The sequence below is a fragment of the Gracilinanus agilis genome, chromosome 1, assembly GCF_016433145.1.
Source record: "Gracilinanus agilis isolate LMUSP501 chromosome 1, AgileGrace, whole genome shotgun sequence".
Classification (NCBI taxonomy): domain Eukaryota; kingdom Metazoa; phylum Chordata; class Mammalia; order Didelphimorphia; family Didelphidae; genus Gracilinanus; species Gracilinanus agilis.
The window spans coordinates 264,499,572-264,518,346 of NC_058130.1; the positions used below are offsets into that span (position 1 = coordinate 264,499,572).

The window sequence follows — 18,775 nt, forward strand, 5'->3', positions numbered from 1 at the left end:
CCTGGTAATTTTTAAGTAAGGAAAATCAGTGGGAGCTGCCAGGTATGGGAAGCTACCTCCCTGCCTGGGTTCCACATGCCTCTGTTTCTGCTGTTTTTTCTTTCCTGACTTTGGGTGAAGTGCACTGAGACAGAAGTATCATCACAGAGGTCCCACTGATAACCAGAACCCGTAGCAGCCAAGTTCAGGGAGGAGCCAGAATAGCAGCCAAGCTGTTGGCCATCAAAGTTAGCACCTGAGCAAGGGCAGAACTCAGACACTATGCCATGCTCTGAAGTGAACTCTAAACAGGGAGAAAAGGACTCCCTTCGGTTTCACAAGTTCCCTTTGCAGGTAGTTAATGAATTATAATGGTACAGTCTTCAATGTGGAGTTGTAGTGCAAGGACCAGGGTCACTGAGCCTTAGGCACTTGTCTGAGACTGGCAGGCTCAGGGAAAAGCCAGTGGGATTCAGGAAAGGAAGAGGGCATGATAGATTCATCTCTCTTTTTCAAAGAAAGTTAGTGACATTTAATTCTATCATACTACTCCATTTATCAAATACTAAAAAGAGTGGCTGAAAATTGGGGAAAAAATAAATCCTGAATACTTTTCCTCAAGCATTATTCATAACTGTATACCTAACCTTCTCAACTGAAAGGCTAAAATATAAATAGGGTTAATGGAGCCTCAACTTCTCTCTCATACTTAGAGGTTAAGCCCTCTGCAAACTCTCTGGGGGAAATGATGACCATGCTAGAAATTCAATACAAAAACAACACTGATCAATGGATAGAGTACCAGATATTCCTTTTTATTTTCCTCAGTTCAGCATGTTTCCTTGCTAACACAAATGGTTCAACTAACCTTCTACCTTTAGGAGCTAAAGAATTAAAAATTTTATATTAAAACTCAAAGGTATCAAAATTTAGATTACTGAGATTAAAAGAAGATTTGTTCTAATTGATATTATCACTCAGAAGATGAATAATGATATTAGAACTAAAGTAACATAGAAAGGATTAACTATGGCTGGTGGATTCTAGCCAATTTGTTCACTGTGGTGCCTAGAGAGATTGTTGTGCTCAGAGAGGGTATCATGTTTGACCAGCATGTGGGTAAAGCTAGTTGGATCAGGAAAAAGCAGATCTTTGCAGTTCAAAACTTAGTGGAATAAAATGCAGATCAAGCAGTTCATTTTTGAAATGTATTTTTAGTGGGTCTCCATAAAGAAATGTTTTTCTTCATAATTATATTAAAATGGTTGTACCTACGAACACAAACATTAGTAAAGTCTCAAAGCTGTAGTTATCAGAAAAAATTGCTCCAGGTTGTTGAGTTTCTTCCTAATGTGTGTTTTAAATTTTACATTCCCCCAATATGCTCACAGCTATGCAAATACACACACACACACACACACACAGTGAGGCTTTATAGATGTTTTTACAAAACCAAAGCCAAGGTTTTTATAGCAATACATTTTTCTTCCCTTTTCCTGCCCTCAGGTAGCAAGCAGCAGAAACACTGAAGTGGAAGAAAAATACTTTGTCCAGAAAATAATCTGGGTTCTGCAAACTACCTCAAACTTTCATGGGCCAGACCACAAAAGTAGAAATGAGTGCCAATGATTTTTGGCTCTTGTGGATGGTCTGAGCAAATAACCAGTCTATTTTTAGTTCCCATTCTTAGTGGTATTTTTTTTTGTCCTTTTACATAACCCTCCCAAATCCCAGTGTGCCATGAAATGACAAAACAATATATAAAGTGTAGGCCCAAAAGGCAGAAAACAACTTTAAAATAAATGGCTACCTAGGAAACAGGAAGAAATGTTTTATTGACCAAAGTGAGGTCTCCCTTTCAAACTCAGCAACTAAGAATTGTCCTTTTATTGGCTTGTCTAAGATAGACTTTTATAGTTTTAACCACAAAAAGAGAATATATTTTTAAAAGTTAGATTGGGGGAAAGAAGAGAATCAAAGAAGGGACATCTTTATTAGGATGAAGATGATGAAAACAATCAATGGGAGAAAGCAATAATAGTTATAACTCTTTTTGCTTCACTTTTCTCTGCCAATAAATACAAACTCTGTTACCTGAAAAGACCCAACAAAAATGGTTAATAGGAAGTTGATAAAGTAAGAAAACACCTATTTGTCCAATATGAATTTGCATCACCAGGTCTTGATAATTACATCTCAGCACTCTGAAAAACATGATGAATGCCATTTACTGAGAAAGAATCTTGGAGAATGGGAACAATTCCACAGGACTGAAAAAAGCAAACTTTATCATGATTTTCCAAAAAAGGGAAGAAAAAAAATAGCTCTTTAGCAGATCTTTATATAGCAATGGTTTTGACTGTAATTCCTTGCATAATTTTAGAATGTATCATTAAAGAGATGGTTAGCTAACCACTTGAAAGGGAAGCAGTGACCACCAAGAGCCATCCATGGCTCTTTCAAGAACCTAAGTCATGACAGAATATACTCATTTCCTTTTTTGACAGGAGTATTAGAATGGTAAATCAGGAAATTTTTTAGATAAGTTAGCCTAGATATTAGCAAAGCATGTGAAGATCTTATATGTTCTTCTTGTGGACAAGGCAGAGAAATAGGCAAAACCAGATATAGGAGTCATGGCTAAAAAACTAATGAAGACTCAATATATCAACCATGGGACATGGTGATTAACAGAAAAGAAAATGTGATCGATCTTAGGTTAAATGAAGAGAGGCATACTATTGAGGACTAGAGATATAATGCTGTCCTTTGTCTCAGTCAGTCTGAGTATTGTGGTTGGTGTTAGGAAGGACATTGATAAAAACGACCAGGATGGTGAAGATGATTACTATAATGCCATGTGAAAATGGACTGATGTATAACTGGGCATGTTTGGCCTCCATCTAAAAGCATTTATTAAAGGCTTACTACTTGTTGTGCTAAGAACTGGAGACAGAGAGACTAAATAAAAAATAGTCCTAATCCTCAAGAAGTTTACATTTTATTCTGGGAAACAATATGTATGCAGAAGAACACATACAAAGAAATTCTTGTGGGAAAGGATTTATCACTGGGAGAATCAGAATAGTCCTTATATAGGAATGGCTTTTAAGCTGGCTTAAAGGAAGAGTGGGATCTTACTTAGATAAAAGTGAAGAGCAAGCCCATTCCAGGCATGGGGGGGGCAGTCCATACAAAGTTTCAGAGATGAGGAATGAAATCTCAGGTAAAATGTCAGGTATGGGGAACAAACTGGACAGTTTGAATGGAACATCAATGGCATACAACAGAATAACATTTAATAACCCAGAAAAAGGAGTGTGGAGCCAAACTGTGAAAGGCTTTCAATGCCCAGGAGAACATAGTGTTCTTATTTTATCTGAAAGACAAGCATCATGTAATTGAAAGAGCAGTGAGTAGCTTTGGAGTTAAGAGGACACAGATTTGCAGACTGTTTCTACTCTTTACTATTTGTGTGATCTTGGGTGAATTATTTAACCTCTGTGGCTCTCCTTTCTTGGTCTGTAAGAAGTGGGTCAAATTTGATGATTTTAAGGGTTTTCCAGCTCTATGATCCTGAGTTTTGTAAGGAGGAAAGAAAAAAGGTCAGTGCTTCAGGCACATCAGTTTGGGAGTAAAGGAGAGCCTGAGGGCAGGGTGACCCTTAAGGAGCTAACCCCAAATATCCAAAGGGCCAACAAGCAGAAATGGAATTAAACTTGTTCTCACTGAACCAGAAGGGTAGAGTCAGGAACAATAGTTGAAAGGGGCAGGAGCATCTGTTCTGACTTAATCTAGGAAAACAAGTCCTAAAAATCAAAGCTTTACAAAAATAGACATGGCTGTGGAGAAAAGTAATGGAGGGGATTTCTTGCTTCAATATGGATTGTATCAATTGGATCCTGAAGACTTTAACAACTCTGTAATTTTATGATTATGATTATATTAGGACAGTCCAATAAGCATTAAAGCTAGACCTTAAAATTGATTTGTAGTTCAGTCTGCTATTTTGAAACAAATGAGTTACCACTTGCCCCCAACCCCTAAACATTTTTTTCAAACTTGCATCTCCTCTTCATATCCTTAAGTGGTGAAATTTCTTATAGAAAGTCAGAAGAGATTGAGATGCAAGTAAGCACAAATGAAATCCCAATTTATTCCTCTCAAGAAATTTTAAAATATTTTTAGGTTGATGAGAGTAGGTTAGCATCTTGAAAATTCTAAAGGAGTAAGGCTCTCTCACCAATATGAAAATTAAGGCAACACCTTTCCCAATTCCTTCCAACACTTTCCTAGGAAAATATTTTATGTGAACTAGGAAGAAGCAGCAGCATTAATTCCTAGAAACAATGTCCATTATATTTTCTGGAATCTGTGAAATACATTCAGGCATTAATTATAGTAGATAAAACCAGAGTTGGAAACCTATGTAGTAATGGAATACTAGAACACTTTTTGATCAATGTTTACCTAGAAATCAATATGTAAATTTAAAATATCGTTTCCCCTATACAGGTATGTTGTAAGTATTCTGTAGCTAACTACAGCCCCATTTAGCTTAATTTCTCCTTTCTGAATCTTCTAACTGTTTATTAATACTTCCACCAGAGGGCAGGAAAGGGTCAAGAAAAGGAGATGAAACTACAACTAATGTTATCTTGGAATCTTGACCTCTGGGTATGGAAAGGCCAGAGGGGTCTAAAAATGCTACAGTCATATACAATGTGTGTCTAAGTGGAGGAGGTAATTCAACCTTCTTTTGTAAAACCTGAGGCAAAACTCAGGTTCAGAGCAAAGTTAAAAAGAATTTATATAACTTATTACTTTCATTTTTTCCCATGTAAAAGTTATGAATGTAGGAGAGGCATGGAGAGTGAGAGGTAGACACTATTGGCTAAGTTTTTGGCTAAACGAGTACAACTCACACTTATACAGCACTTTTAAGGTAAACAAAATGGTTTCTTCTTGGGTGAGTTGGGCAAGTACTGTTATTACCATTTTATAGAGGAAACTTAGAAATCTAACTCACTTGTCCATGCTTACATAACTAGTAAGTAATGACATCAGGATTCAGAGACTCCAACTTTTTTTTTTAAATCCCCATTATTCCACACTCCTTAAGTTGTATCTCAAAATACCACCAAAGGAAGAACCAAAGAACCAATGAGGCCAGGAGGAGAGAAGTAGAAGGGCAATGAACTATGAGTTAAAAACTACTTGCCCTGCTAGAATATACCAAGTTTGCTTCTTTTCAACTATAATGTTTTCAACCCCTTTGTTAGACCATTTTATGAAGGTCTTTTGTGGGGAAAACCCAGAAAATAAATAGCGACCCTATAAAAATAGTTCTTCAATTATTCATTAAATGCTGCACAACACAATAAAAGGGTCCATAATGTAGAGGAAAGAGCACAACACTTATGAGTTACAATATGTGAAGACATGTGAAAATCTATATCAGATTGCTTACCATCTTAGGGAGGGAAGAAGATAGGGAAGGAGTGAGGAAGGTGAGGAGGAAACAGATTGGAACGCAAATTTTATTTTTAAAAATGAATGTTAAAAAATGTTTTTTACATGTAAGTGGGGGAAAAGAAAATATTACTACAAAAAAAACTGTAAAGCAAACAAACAAAAAAGTTAGAATATCTGGAATGAAATCTGCAGTGAATCCTGGACTTAACTTTATTCTCAATTTCTTCATCTGTAAAATGGGAATAACTAATGGAATACTAACTAATGCTTTTGTTAACTTTAAATACATAATCCACATATAAAAATATGAGCTATTCTCATTAGCAAAAAAGATTTTCATCCTCTCAATGTCAAGACACATATTTTTAAAAGGATGACATTCCTGAGGAAAATGAGACTAATCTTTTCCTTCTCCTCTCCAATATCTTTTATGCTTCAAAGCTCTGAAAGAAAAATTAAAGTATGCAATAGTTTTACTACCTTGAACTTACTTTAACTTAATACATTAAGTTATGATATTTACTAGAGGCAAGTCAGATTTATATAGATACTTCTTGGATCACTTGAGAGAGATGTTCATGTGAGACAGTCTGGTATAGTGGACAGAGAGCTGGTCCTAGAGCCAAGAGGTTCTGAGTTCAAGTCTTACTTGCAGCACATAATGGCTATGTGGTCCTAGGCAAGCCCCTTAAATTCTCAGTGCTGTAGCCAGCTCTCTAAGACTATAAACTATAAGAAAGTGCCAAACTGCATTAGCAAGAGAAGTTTCCTTGCCTGGCAATTCACAAGTCTAGTCCCTATCCCTATGTAACCTTTGAAACAAGCTAACTTGAAGGAGCACCAATGCTTCATACCTGTAATCTGATTTTAGTCCAATGAAGAAGATTGAACAAACAAGATTCTTTGCACCTGGGCAGGACTTAAGAAGGTACTTGTAGCAAACTGGCACAAGGATGAATGTCTGTAATACACTATATGGAAGATGCACAGGGTACCAGCAGATCTCTTTCAAGAGGCATCACATTGCCAATTCCCATATTTTATTTTCATCCTGAAATGAAATTACTAGTTGCTTGCTTTATTCAAAGGCTGGTTGCACAGTTTTTATCCTCAAAGACATCCCTTGGCAGATAAAATTTTATACTACCTCATCTAGAGACCTGTGTTCCTCCAAGGTTCTTTCTTCCTTTAGGGGTAAATGTTTGGTAACAATTTGCCAAAAAATAAGCATAAAAATGTATTTTCACTGGCACGAACAAAAAGTTGTTCTCCTTTAGTTCTAGTATTTGACCTATCAGTATATTTGCTGCTTTGTGGTTTATTAAAAATTTCTGGCACAAAGCTGACTCTAGTCTTAGTTCTACCTATTTTTAGGACTATTGAACAATTTTCATGAGCACAAATGTTTCTCTGTGGAGATTCCAAGGTGCCACTACTTCATGGCCACAGTTTCAAAGGCTAAATTAAATGCAATTAAGCCACTGTTGGAAAAATTGGTTCTGATAAGAACATAAATTTGTCAATAGACAAATATTTTCTTAAGTGACAATATCTAGATTTCAGTACAAAGCATCAAAAGGTGAAAAACTTTCTATTTATTTGAATTTCAGTTATAGTGTTGAAAAAAAGGGGGGGCAAGTCTCCCTTCCTAGATTAAGTTTGGAAATACAATAGCCCCATATGGGTCTGATACTAGAGATTGGCTTTACATAAGTTCTGATCTGCTTAATTTCTGATCTGGGTCGGTTTGCTACCACTTAGGCAACATAGTACTAGGGGTTCACTATATTGGTGCAGGACTTGGTGTGTACACCTAAAAGTTTTTAGCCTTACTACAGCTTATGACTCCTGAACTCAAGCAATCCACAAGCCTCAGTAGCAGGGATAGATAAGTAGGCAATAACATTATGCCCCATAATACAATATGTTTCAACAAATTTGAAATATATTATATATATATATATATATTTATATATGGAGAGAGAGAGAGAGAGAGAGAGAGAGAGAGGGAGGGGAGGGGGGGAGGGCATCAGAGGAGGGAGGCAGTTGGACTCTCCCTTAAACATTAATAATGGTGCTGATTTGACTGACAGAAAGACGTACACTTTTTTTCCCCCTTTTTTAAGTTTCCCTATAAGAAAACTCTAACATTATTTGGGGCTTATTTTTCAAGAAGATTACCAAAAAGTAATTGAGGATCCAAGGTGGGAAAGAGAAGAAAGGGAAGATAGCAAAATGAAAAGAAGAAAAAATCTCAGCAAAATGAAGAAATCAATGACTTAAATCTAGTAGGGTGTTGTGTTTTACATTTCTGAATCCTCCACAGTTAAGAAAGAAAACCAGAACCTAAAGAAATGGGTCCAGAATTATATGACAACTTCTACGTGCAGAATAGTTTTGAAGTTCTGAGATAGAACTAATAGTTAAAAGCATAATATTACTTCTTATAATATTCCTTAAGACTTAGAAAAAAATTTTAAAAGCTTGTCATTCAGACCATAATCCACGTCATATTCAGCCTAAATTAAATCCAGAAAAAGCTGACATAAAAGACTCCTTGCCTTGAAACAGCATGCATGTAGTCTTTGGGCTCTAAATATTCTAATTTTTATTGGTGTGGAATTTTCCTTCCAATAAACCATAAACCAGAGAGGTTCTTATTGACACAAAAGGGTCTGAGATGCATTTTTCACTGACTCTTAGGTTGGAGTCAAATCCAATTAGAAGCAAACTGATACACCTCAGAGTTTAGACTTCTTTTTTGAAGGACCTTCAAGAGATGACTTTTTGACTTTGTAAGCATGAAAACATCTTTATAAGAATAAAACTAGGCCAGTATTATTGATGGTGTTAGATATGTGTAAAATGTACTCTTCAACAGTAAAACAGCCTTTTCCTTACTTATTAATGTTTTCTCTTGATTTACTTGCTATTATAGCTGGCAATCTCCCCCCCCCCCCATAAAGCAGGCCAATTACATGAAAGATTCTTATTTTCATATCTTCCAAGTATAGCCTTCTCTCTCTTTTACACTGGAAGGAGCCCTGAAAGAGCCAAGTATGTCTCTACAGGTGGCCATCCAACTTTCTGGTTACATGCCTATGGCTCTGTAACCAAGTGACAGGGACTTAGTTAGCAGGGATGGGGCTATTTGTGAATTGGCTGCCAACAGGCTGACTACAGAGTGACTACTTTATAGCTGTTCCTCAAAAGAAGTCAGAGGCAAGAAGTGAAAAAAAGGCTCCATCAGCAGTTGACTACTTTAGGACTAAATAATGATGGAAGATGTTTAAACTCTGACCATTCAATACTTAGAACACTTCTTCAGAAGTCTCTTCCCAACAAGTCCACAGAAAATGTGGTTCAAACAGACTGCATGTGAAATTAAAGGAGACAAAGAGTTTGTTTTATAAAGACACAGTCAGATATCACTGATTCAAACTAATGGGGCAAGGAGAAAAGATGGCATCAAGTGGTCTATATATGTGCATATATATAATTGTTTCTATTATAATTTTATTGTTTTCAAGTACATCAAATAATAAACTATATTAACAAAATACTGCCAGGATGTTGTTAATTAGAAGTCCTTCTGAGATAGTCTAATAAGCAGATAGAGCAGAATTTTAAAATTTTAGAGTTGAAATCTCAGGCATCATATAATCCCACACTCTCCCATTTTATAGACATGGAGAACGAGGTTGGTTGATTTCTCCTGTAATTAGGTAGTGACTGAGCTTTAAGTGGAACACAGCTTCCAGCCCACTCTTCTTTCTATTAGAAGTGAAACTGTAATTTGATATTTATAGTTAACTGTATATAAATTGTATGTTTTCAAAGTGCATTAAAAATTTGTTCTTTTTTTTCTTCTTGTTGAGGTATGGGTTGGACTAGCTGGCCTCTGAGGTCCTAATGAATATTGAAGTTCTATGATTCTGTGAAATAGGCTAAACGTTCCCAGCCATTTATGTTTTTAAATGTGCCCAGCATTCTTTTCTCTTGCTATATTACCAAACTACATTTTAACCTATTTTAAAAATTATGAATTATTCCAAATAAATGTAATCCAAATTAATGAGATTTTTCTGTGCTGGAAATTTATTAAATGGAAAAACTATCCCATAGGCTATTACTAAATGACCTTGGTTCCTCCATAAAATGATTAAGACAGTTCAGTTATTTGAGGTCTGTGGCAGGCTCTTTTTTCCCCTCCAAGTAAGTTTGTATATGCCTACCCTAGTGATTCTTAAGATCACATTTATATTACCTTGGAATTAAACTAAGAGAAACAATATTCCAAAAATGAAAGTGCCATATTAAAAATTAGTAGTAATAATGGCCAGAGCTTTACTATTTTCCTTGTCAGCTTGTTTCTATGGCCAGGCAAGACTACAATGATTACTGGAAGTGAACTAGGCTAGATACTGCTGCTGCCAATACCAAATTTGGGTGATGGTTCTCTGATTTCTAGCTGCTTTACTTCACTTCAAAAGAATGGTAGATTTAAATTTCCTTATCCTGTAGTGAGGAAGATCAGTTCTCAAAGTAGGGCAGCACAGTTAAGTGTCAAACAGAGTAGAAGAGAAGGCATCACAAAGGTTATGTTGGGTAAAGCAGAGTAATTTGATGTAGACACTCCTCTCATTTTCAAAACATCCCTGAAATGAGGAACTCTCAATCAAAACATTCTCATTTCTAGAGAAGGAAGAATAATATCTGATAGTAATTTAAACTTTAGCAACTAATAAGCCTTTCTTTCTCTGGAAAATTCCTTTTTTTGGATCACTGTAACCATTTTGCTTTTAACATAAAACACTTTATTAATATATTTTTATACAAAAAAATTTCAAGCCCTTCCCCATCATACATTCTAAATTGAAGGAGTTAAGAGACTGATACCTCCTGATGCTGGGTCAACAAGTTATCAGTACCTGCCTGGAGGTACTTAGCCAGTTCTGGGAATCTTGGACTCAAAAATCAAGGCTATTATTAGATTTCAGATTTAATTTCATCCAGGTTCGAGGCCCAGCTAACTTTTTCACAGTTTATAAGAGGGAAAGAATTTTTATTTTGGTAAAAGAAGATCTTGAAAAATACTCTTTTGTGGCAAGGAATAAATGTGCAATAGCTCTTAAATCTTTATCATTCTCACCTGTGGCTGTTGCTTGAAAAATTCTCCCATTGAAAGGATTTTTTCCTACTGCCTTGCTGCTCTGTTTGGACAAGATGGGGCACTTATATGGTCACAGTATTATTTGATTCACTAAGTAAAAGTAGTTTTTTCCCCAGTAGTTCAACAAGCTACTAAAATAGGTCAGAGTCCAAGTAACACTGTTCTGTTTGTGAAAAGGAGTTATATAGTTAGCTATGAAATGGCCTGGGATGTGTGAATTACCACATTTTGCTCAATTTGTTTTCATTCTCTTTTAAATGTGAAATATAGTATTATTCTACTGAAAAGCTAACTATATGCTCTTAAAACACAGTAAAGTTGACCCTACCACAGTTCACTCAAAAAACATGGCATGTCAGGATTGTATATGCCAGAAGAAATGAATGACTGACTTGGGATGGAACAGTATTCAAGCAGCTAATGGCCAGTAAATACTTGATGAGCCAATGCTATAATAATAATGTCATTATGATGATGATTCCAGGAGAGGGCCATAATTATGTACTCAAAACTCCTAAGCAACAGATGTTATATCCTGCTATTGGACAAACTGAAAAAGGCAGTAATACTTACTGACCAAGCTCTCCTCTTTATTACAAATATCACAAACACCTAAATCCCACCCATTCCCACTCCATCCCCCTCTAAAACAAGAATAACAACAACAACAAAAAGACCACTTCTATGGTACAGATGCCAAAACATCTGGGGAAATAGTCACTGAGTGAGAATAAACATCCAGAAAAGGAAAAGTAATTGCTGCTGCATTTCCACCTCTCCGACAGCCTGCCTTGCATCTGTCTGAACTACCACTGTTACTCCTGGCACAACTCTGGATCTGCTATGGCTCACCAGTCTGGAAAACCTCTTCCTCCTTGATTATGTGACCAGGTTTGGGGTCTTAAAGAAGGGTCTTCAGTAAAAGCCAAAAGGGAAAATTGAAACAATGAAAATACAGAACCAATGACTTTATAGAGTATGCAATCTTTATCCTACAGTCACTATAATGGTGTCACAGATTGTCTTGTAGGCACAGATTTGATGGGTACCCAGTCCCATTCCTATTTCTTATCTTAGGCCTTTACTCATTGTTCTTAGGATAGCATCTGAGCTTAGATGATCAACTGATATATTTGGCTATTGAGGGATGTCACAAATACTACCTTTGAGTCAGTTGTGTTCCTGGACTCTAGTTACTAGGTCCTAGAAAAATCTATGGTGTTTGACCTGTACTGGGCCAGAGATAGGGACAATGATGGGAAAAAGTATTGGAAGGGCATATCAAGAACAGCCACCAAAAATCCATCTCTGATAACCAGAGCTGAGGAATGGGAAAAGTATGGTAGATATCTTGAATGCCTAGAAGGCAAGGGAGGCTCAAAGCACAGAAAGTTCCAGGTATTTTGAATTGAGTTCAATGATCAGGGAAATTTAGAATATAGTAAAAGGTTTTTTACTAGACCAAAGATAAAAGTTTCCCCAAAAGGTTAAAAGGAACTGGGATTCTGGGAACTGAATGGAACCAAGTGAGGCCCCAAACACAGAGATGGATCTTCCACCACCTATAAGAGAAGTGAAAGAAAACTCAAGAGAGAAGGAAAAGGAAGGACAGCTAGAAGAGTTTCTTCCTTTCTGCTTGGACTTTTTATTCTATCATGGTGGTCATCTTGACAATTTGAGGTGATTTCATATCCATTAATTGAACATCTTAGAGAAGTGGGAAATTATTCAATGTTAATTCAGAAGTTGGTAATTCTAGACTCAAGAAGACGTATCACCATGAAGATTAATATCTCGATAATCGGTTGTTAAAATGTACTGAGCTGGCAGGAACTATACTGAGATAGCAAACCCAAGACTAGCCTTATATATACAGTGATAAAGATAATGATAAACTTTTCACAAATATCAGTCAAAAGAATCCTTCAGCTAATAAAAATGCTTTCAAAAACAGAGATGGAATTAAAAGAATTGATAATCAAAGCTTTTTTTATAAATTTTGTAAAGTTTATTGAGAATTGGGGCTGTGTAAACACACATACAAAAGCTCCTTCCCTACACTAAAGTTCAGAAATGGGAAGTGTGTGTGTGATGGTGGTGGTGGTGGTGGTGGTGGTGGTGTGTTGCCTTTTTATTCCAGTTTCATTTGAATGTCATTGCTTGATCTATTTTGTGCAGTGGCCTAAAGAAAGACTACCACAATGCAAGCAGGGAAAGACTTTCATTCATTTTAAAATACTCATTCAATTGAAGCTCATCCTTATCCTCTGCTATTTTTTATAACCTGCATGGAAGGTAAAAATAACTGATTTTTGTGACCCAGGAAACATGGATATCTACTGGAAAAAGGGCATCAAAGATCAGTGAAACATGGTGGCACAACTGAAATAAAGTTATAGTATTAATGACATTTTTAAACCAATGACAAATAGGCTCAGGTTTTTTGTCAGTAAATTTTAACACTTTTATAACTTCAGAGGGAAGGGACGACACAATTCAATGCCAGCGGATTTCAAAAGATTACATTTAACCAACAAAGTTTTGGGTAAATAACCCAGTTGGCTAAAATCCTATTATTGTTCCAGGCCTATATTCCTGGGAAATCTCAATGAGGCACTGATTTTGAAACATGTAAAAATCTTTTGCTCAGGGATGTCATTGTTTCAGTGAACATTCCCTTAAAAGGAAATTGTGTGGCCACGAACTAATGCCTGATGAAAACATATTCTTAGTAATGTACTAATTAAAGGTTTGCTCAGAACTTAGTTTCACCTTGAGAAATAAAAGTTGGAGATTATTGTTGTGACTTTGGACATCCCAATTTTACTTTTGGGATTAAAAAACTTTGTAGCAGATCTTCAAAATTTTAAAGTTTATGAATAACAAATCCACTTTAACTGGCAATCATGAAAAGACCAGGAACCATTTTATATCATTAAAGAAAGGCAGAGGAAAAGACCTGCCATCTCACAACTCCCTGGCATCAAATGGCAACTCTACAGTGACAGCTTTGATCCTACCTCCTTAATTTGTCCACTGCCCATTATAGAATCCTGACATTTCACTGGTATTCAGCTATGATTAAAATATAGCCTAACTGCTATAAATAGCAATGTCTGTTTGAACACTAATTAAAAATAACAGTCTGGCATTTGTAAAGTCATATAAACAAAATTTTAAAAGCTGAAATAAATAGCAACAGTTAAGATGTTGGCCTGCACTTACTGGGAAAAAAAGTTATATCCTTGTGCCCTGAAGTTTTTCAATTAACATTTGAATATATGGATGTTCTGAGAGGAACTACAATGTCTACCTCAATGTTTTAATCTAACAGTAATGAATCACTTTTCTAAATATCTTTCAATTTTAATCATTGTCAAATAACTCTAATTATAATTTGATAAACTGGGCATGGTGACTTTCTGCAGTATTCAGAGCAGTTTTTAATTAGACACAATTCAAACTCAGTTAATTTTTGAAGGTTTATTCACTCATCCAGGAAATTTAGACCCTTTGAAATGGTGTGGTACTTAATAAGCACACTTTTCTTATAGCTACAGGGAATTCCATCTTAAATCTATTTCACATGAGATTTCCCCTTTTACTGTCTTCATTTTCTTCCTAAGATAGTTAAACAGCTGCAACATTTACTGAAATATATTAAACTATTACAAACTATATTCACCTAAGGGCTTACACTGCATTCTTCATTCCCCATTTCTATAATATCATATACTAAACAAAGAATAATTTTAAGGATAAAATAATTTAGTTTTCCCACAAATGTCCAGTTTTACTTTTCAAACATAGCTTTGCTAGCTTTAGTTTTCATTTCCTTTACATATGGTCCCCTTCCTGTCCTAACTAAATGCAAACAAGTTCTAACAAATTCTGTCGAAGATTCATTAATGTGTAACATTAATGTGTAGCATCTCACTTTTGCCAACCTGCAAGATTACACCCCACCCTAACTTTATAATTCAAAATTATTACAGGATATGATGTATGCGTATGGAACAGACATCCTCCCTTTTCTGTCTCTGCCTGCTTATTATCCCTGGAGGATATGCATGTGAGTGTTCATAATTTAAGTTATGAAAATGGCTAGGGACCTCAAAAAGGCCAAATAAGTGAAAACGTCATTAAGTAAAATGCCATAGTGTATAGGTAACATGAAGGAAGTTAATAGTGCACATAGACAAGCACAACCAGAAAACAGATTAAGCAAGGCATATATTATTACTTGTCCTTCTTCACAAATAAAGCAAACAGTTACAGCTTTTGCTAATGGAAAAAAGTAGTTTGAATAGCCCAGGGTTCTAATGGAATGCCAACATTCCGAGCCAATATCGCAGACACTCTGTTTAAATATCTCAGTGGGCCTGTTAATGAATTACCTCTGCATCCTGCTCCCGGAGGTGGTACTTTTTCTCTAGGCTCTGCAGAATTCTGGGACATAATGTCTTCTCCTCAAGCAGAGACTCCAGAAGTAAGACCAGCTGGTCTGGAAGAAGCTAAAAGTAAAATAAAATGTATTATGAGAAAAGAACTTAGTTTACTGAGTAATTAAATGAAAACATACCACAGACAACAAGTCTAGAATAACCTGCATAATTATAGTATGGGCCTAAAATTTGGGAGACTTTAGAGTTGACTTTTGTAAAACCTCTGAATTTATATTGTCTGTATTCTGAAAGACTCCATTCTAGGGCCTAATTAAGCCTCATTTTCCATGGCTTTTCATTTCATTTCTATTTTTAGAAATTATAAAAACCATGTTCATCTTAATGAAACATTATCATGGTTTATTAGGTTCCTTCTTTTATGGAATGCCTAGGTTAAATAATGATATTTTACTGGGAAGGACAAAGAAATAGAAAAAAAAGACATTTTGCTATATTATTTCAAGAGCCCACCCAATTTTTGGCACAGCAGAAGGGAAGAGTCTGTCAATTCATTTTTTTCTAAAAATGAGATTCTGAGAAATGCAAATAAATATGTAATATATTAGGATACAAGTACTATGCCTCAGGACTTTCCTAATGCATATATATCTGATTCTGATCTTAAACAAAATTTGACAGTTCAAGAAAATAAAGGCAAGTAGAAACAAAAACATAAGGGACACAATAGAGAGTAAGTGCTGCAATAAAAGCTTCCTTTAACAATAATATTGTACAAACAAATAAATTATTCATAGATAAGTCCATTTAAAAATATACTCAAGAGTTAGAAAACTTCCACTGTCTATGAAATGCAGTTGGATAGATAATCCATAGAGCTTTTCTATCGATGTGAGTGTGAGCAAGGAGAGCATATGTATGGTTACAGACATTACAAATAGACATTGAGCTGGGCTAAAAAATGAACAGAAGAAAGAATGGGTTGAATTGCCTTTGGGAAATTTTAATTTTCTTTTAATATCTTCGAACTTTTGAAACAAAGGCCCGTCTTTTTAATGCCTATATTCTTTTGATAATGGTTTATGGGTGTGAATCATGTAATACTATAATCTCTTAAAAACTGAAATTAGGGATCCCCTGAAGGGCATGGTAGGAATAAAGAAGCCATACATTACAAGTGAGGAATTATGAAGGAAAAGCATGTTATTAGAGAAATAAATTTGAATGGAGAATATCGGTTGGTGACATAATTGAGAACAAGTGATAATGGATGGGTCAGTTTGCATGCTCTTCTGACATCACATAGGAGAACATCAAGAGAACTTAAGGAAAGTCACTAGCTTGTTGGATGGATTCTCTATGGCAAACTTATGAAAAAACGCAGGCAAGAGTCAAGCATAGGCTGGCAAAGATGGGTTACAACCTGTATTAGAAGCATACCACACCAATGAGATCACAAATCCATTGGAATACTGGAGTATTCCACAAAGATTTGGATTGAAAAGTAACACATCTATTGTGGGCCATCAGGATAAGCAAAAGGATGCTTCTAGCTGGAACAGAATTCTTAAGAGCCCCCAAGACTCACAGAAACACTAGCACTTTCCTCCTTTTTACTTTTTAGAAGTTATACCTTTTTGATGTTCATGAAATGCCTTGTAAATACAAAAGTTTAATTTTAAGGCGTAAGGTAACACAATGAAAGTTTATGAGATTTTTAAAAAGTAAACAATTTGAGGTGTTAAATATAAGATGGTGGCTCCTGGGGCTACTTTTTCTTTTTCCCTATACTTTCTTCCTTTAAAAAAATAAATATACATGGAGTGACTACTGTATGCAAGGCCCTGGGCTAGGTACTGTAGGTGACATAAAGATCTCGATTCAGATATTTCCTGGCCATTTAATCATGGACTAGTGCCTTAATTTCTCTGAGCCTCAATTTCCACATCTACAAATTACTGATAATATCTATAGTGCCTTACAAAGTTATTATGAAGGTTCAATAAAATCTATGTAAAACACTTTGTCAACCTTAAGGTTTTATCAGCTATGATTATCATTACAGTGGCAGAAAATGCACATAGTGTTTGGGGGTTGGCAAGTAGTATGATTTGGTTGGTACCCAGAGAAGATCTGTCTAGAAGAATAGTCTGAGGCAGAATTTAAAAGCTACAAAAATCCTCTTACCAAGGTATACCATACACATACAAGTTGTGTATGGATGCAATAATTCTAGAAAATCAGCAATATGGAGACAGGAAAATTGCTTAGCTGTCATTCACAACATCTATAAAGCTACAGAATATTAACTATAGGGAATCATTCTCTTATTTGGGAAACAAACAGAAATAAAGACTAGTACCTCGTAATTCTGAAGCTTCAGAAAATACAAGGGCAAAAAGAAAAGTCACTACCTTCAACCTAACTTATCCTGAGCAGCCCCAACAAAGAGTTATTGTTGTTACAAATCAAATTTGGGAAATTATTTAGAACAATATGATTCAATTCAATTTGTAAAAGTCAAAGGAACCCTGAGTTAGCTGGTTAGCTCAACAAAATCTCAATTAATATGAATTTACATGAATTTCTATGCCAAACTAATTTAAAACTTTTTCCATCTTTTTCAAACTTGATTATATCATAAGAAAAGTCAAAGAACCTGAATTCCAATCCCTGTTCAACCACTTACTGTGAATATGTTTTACAAGGCACTTGACCTCTCTAGCCTCAATTTCCTTTACTGTAAAATGAAGTTAGACTAGATGCTCTCTGAAGTCCCTTCTCACTCTAAAAACCCATATTCTTAGGTCTGCTGGACTAACACTTAAGTTCTACACATCATATAAACATGAATGCAGTATTATATCTAAAAGACTTATTGATACTTTCTTGGGGAAACTATTTAAGATCAAGTCATGCACTTTTGAAGAAGAAGCTGAAAGTTTGGGGGTGTGGGGCTGGTGGGGAACAAACTGGCAGATATTTAATTACAAATGTCTTGGTAGGCATAAACTTCAAACTTCATCCTTAACTAAAAAGCTAAAAGGCCCATACATATAAGCACATTCCTTCAACTTGTTTCCCCCTTTCGGCAACAGGGAACAGGTCTTCTGGATGCAAGATCCAGCTTGTTCAAAGATGGGCAAAATCCAATGTGGGATCTTTATAAATAAAATGAATACATTCCATACTAATGTTTGCAGATTTCTTCTTTTCTAGTTCTTTGGAGAAGCACTGTATGAATTATCCTACATGAGAAATAAATTGTAGCCATCTGTCCTTTAATTGTTCAAAAGTTTGTGTCTTCCTCCCCTCTGTGACCCCTCCCTCTTTTAAATTTAGAGAGAAATATGTTTTTCTAAACAAATGGCACAGTAGAACACAGAATTAGGATTCTCTAATGAATGCTTCAAATTAATCCTCTTTTACATTTAAATTATGCTCATTTCAACATCTTCCTGATATTTTAAATTGGATTTCAGACTTTCTAAAAGTGTTTCGAAGCAAAATGTCACATAAATAGCTCTCTGTGTAAGGGCACCTCATAACTAAAAGAAGTATGACAAAAATAAAAATGTTTAAAAACAGTCAAAAGATTTCTTATATTATTAAATATGTTCAGAATACAATATTGTATTATGATGGGAATCTCTCCCTAGAAGCTGGTGTGATGGCAATGGGAGACATTCTGTAGACTATTTCACTCCTATCCAAATAAAAATTAAATTAATTTCACATGACTTTT

At 35.4% G+C, this 18,775-nt stretch overlaps 1 protein-coding gene across 1 annotated transcript in view; it reads right to left on the reverse strand.

Moving 5' to 3' along the window:
* The window catches only part of LOC123235266 (aminopeptidase O (putative)), a 594,443-nt gene that overhangs the window by 28,764 nt on the left and 546,904 nt on the right, over positions 1-18,775 (reverse strand). The window contains exon 13 of the mRNA XM_044661380.1: positions 15,025-15,141. Within this exon, the coding sequence (XP_044517315.1) occupies positions 15,025-15,141 (117 nt within the window). The remainder of the gene's footprint in view (positions 1-15,024; positions 15,142-18,775) is intronic.